Source organism: Triticum urartu, chromosome 6, assembly GCF_003073215.2.
Source record: "Triticum urartu cultivar G1812 chromosome 6, Tu2.1, whole genome shotgun sequence".
Taxonomy (NCBI): Eukaryota; Viridiplantae; Streptophyta; class Magnoliopsida; order Poales; family Poaceae; genus Triticum; species Triticum urartu.
Window position 1 is genome coordinate 545,893,668 of NC_053027.1, and position 1,684 is coordinate 545,895,351.

Here is a 1,684-nt window from a genome sequence, read left to right on the forward strand (position 1 = left end):
CCTCAACCTTGACTTGTTACTCCATGCCTTGGATAATCATTTCGGGTAAGCCAACATCCAAAGCCAAAGGAGCATGACACTTTTTTGTGTGATCCAGACGCTAGAAGGTATCATGGCAGGTGTAAATTCTTTTTTGATGAGCTATCCGTTTTTTTAATTTAGCAAATGGAGTCTTGATTTACCTGACCAGCAACTTATTCATAGGTAAGTTACAATAGTCCTCAAAGTCTTAAACAAGGCCTAGTCGACAAAAATGGCGACTAGCCAAATGTCACACAGTTCTAATTGTAAGCCATCTATCATTTGCAGATTATAGAATCCGAGATATAATCTATCATGATATTCCGCTTCAATCAACCATTGCCTTGCCATGTGTTTTTATTGATTTCTTTTTGTTTTTGCGAAATGTGTCTTTATTGATTTCGTTGGAATGAAATTGAAAATGAGAAACCCCTCAATTCGGCAAAGATTCTGCTTCAAGGCGTTGTCTGAATTTTTTTTATAGCAAGTTAAATTTTGAGTATATGTATCAACTCTCAACCCTTACAAATCAGAATTGTACAAACTCATCACGGAGGTGGTACACTTCAAACTCAAAGAGTAGATTAAAAAAAATCAAACGCCGGAAATTATCGGGAAGATTTGAAAAAACATTACTCCCTCCATTCCCTTATACAAGGCCACAAACTCAAATTACAGGTATCAAGATAAAATTTAATGACTGATTTTGTAAGTCAATTATTCTTTTTGTTAATCGGGATCATTAATACGCCGCATGCATGCAAAAAAGGAACGGGAAGGAAGTTGTACTAGCACAGCGTTTCTTAAATTAAGGGAAAATGAAGCGTGGTTGGTCAAAGGACATGGAAGGTTTAACGCCCATTTAAACCCCACACTGCCCACCATTTCCGTCTCCTTATAAATATGCGCGCCCAACATGGAATCCTCCATCATTCCTCGAATCCCCTCGCCATTGCCGCGCCATTCAGTGTCTCGATCGCAAATGGCAATGGAGAGGAGCACGGCGGAAACGCTGCCGCTGCCCCCGCGCCTCTCGGCCTCGCCAACTTCCTCGCCGGCCACCGTCGGCGCCCACCTCACCAATGCTGCCTGCGCCAGCAGGATCCGGCGCGAGTGCCGCTCACCACGGTCCTTGCTGGCGCGCATTTTCGGCAGGGGCAGCGGCGGGTTCGGCTGCCGCATGCGCATCCCCCGCTACTGCTCCAGCGGCGCCGGAGCGGCCGCCGAGGAGGACGCCGTACAGGAGGAGGTGGCCGCGCCTAAGGTGGTCGTGGCGAGCAAGCAAGAAGCAGAGGTTCGCGAGTCGCCTCGGAGTTCCCTGCAGGGTACGTGAGTGATTACCGCGAACTCACTGAGTTTGTGATCGGCGTTGATGGTGACGGCCAACGGCGTGGCGTGGTTCATTTTCTAGCAGGGTTGAAGGCGGCGCCGGAGGTGTCGGCGGCGAGCCTCGGGCTGGGCGCGGGCCTGGTTCTGCTGCTGTCCAGGGGCGCGGCGGAGCTGAGCAGGATGGCGGAGCTGCGCGCCCAGATGGAGCGGCTGGTGATGGACGTCAGGGCGGAGGCGCGTGGCAGCAGCCGCTCCGACTTGTCTGACGGCGGCCATGTCGACGACGGTGCCAGCGTCGTGAAGGAGCGCATCGTCTTTGCTGACGCCGGCGGCG

General features: G+C 51.0%; 1 protein-coding gene across 1 annotated transcript in view; it reads left to right on the forward strand.

Annotated features, from left to right (window-relative positions):
- Positions 1-964: 964 nt before the first annotated feature.
- Positions 965-1,684, forward strand: part of LOC125516970 (uncharacterized membrane protein At1g75140-like) — a 3,656-nt gene continuing 2,936 nt past the window's right edge. The window contains exons 1-2 of the mRNA XM_048682221.1: positions 965-1,346; positions 1,436-1,681. Coding sequence (XP_048538178.1) covers positions 1,004-1,346; positions 1,436-1,681 — 589 coding nt within the window. The 5' untranslated portion in view covers positions 965-1,003. The remainder of the gene's footprint in view (positions 1,347-1,435; positions 1,682-1,684) is intronic.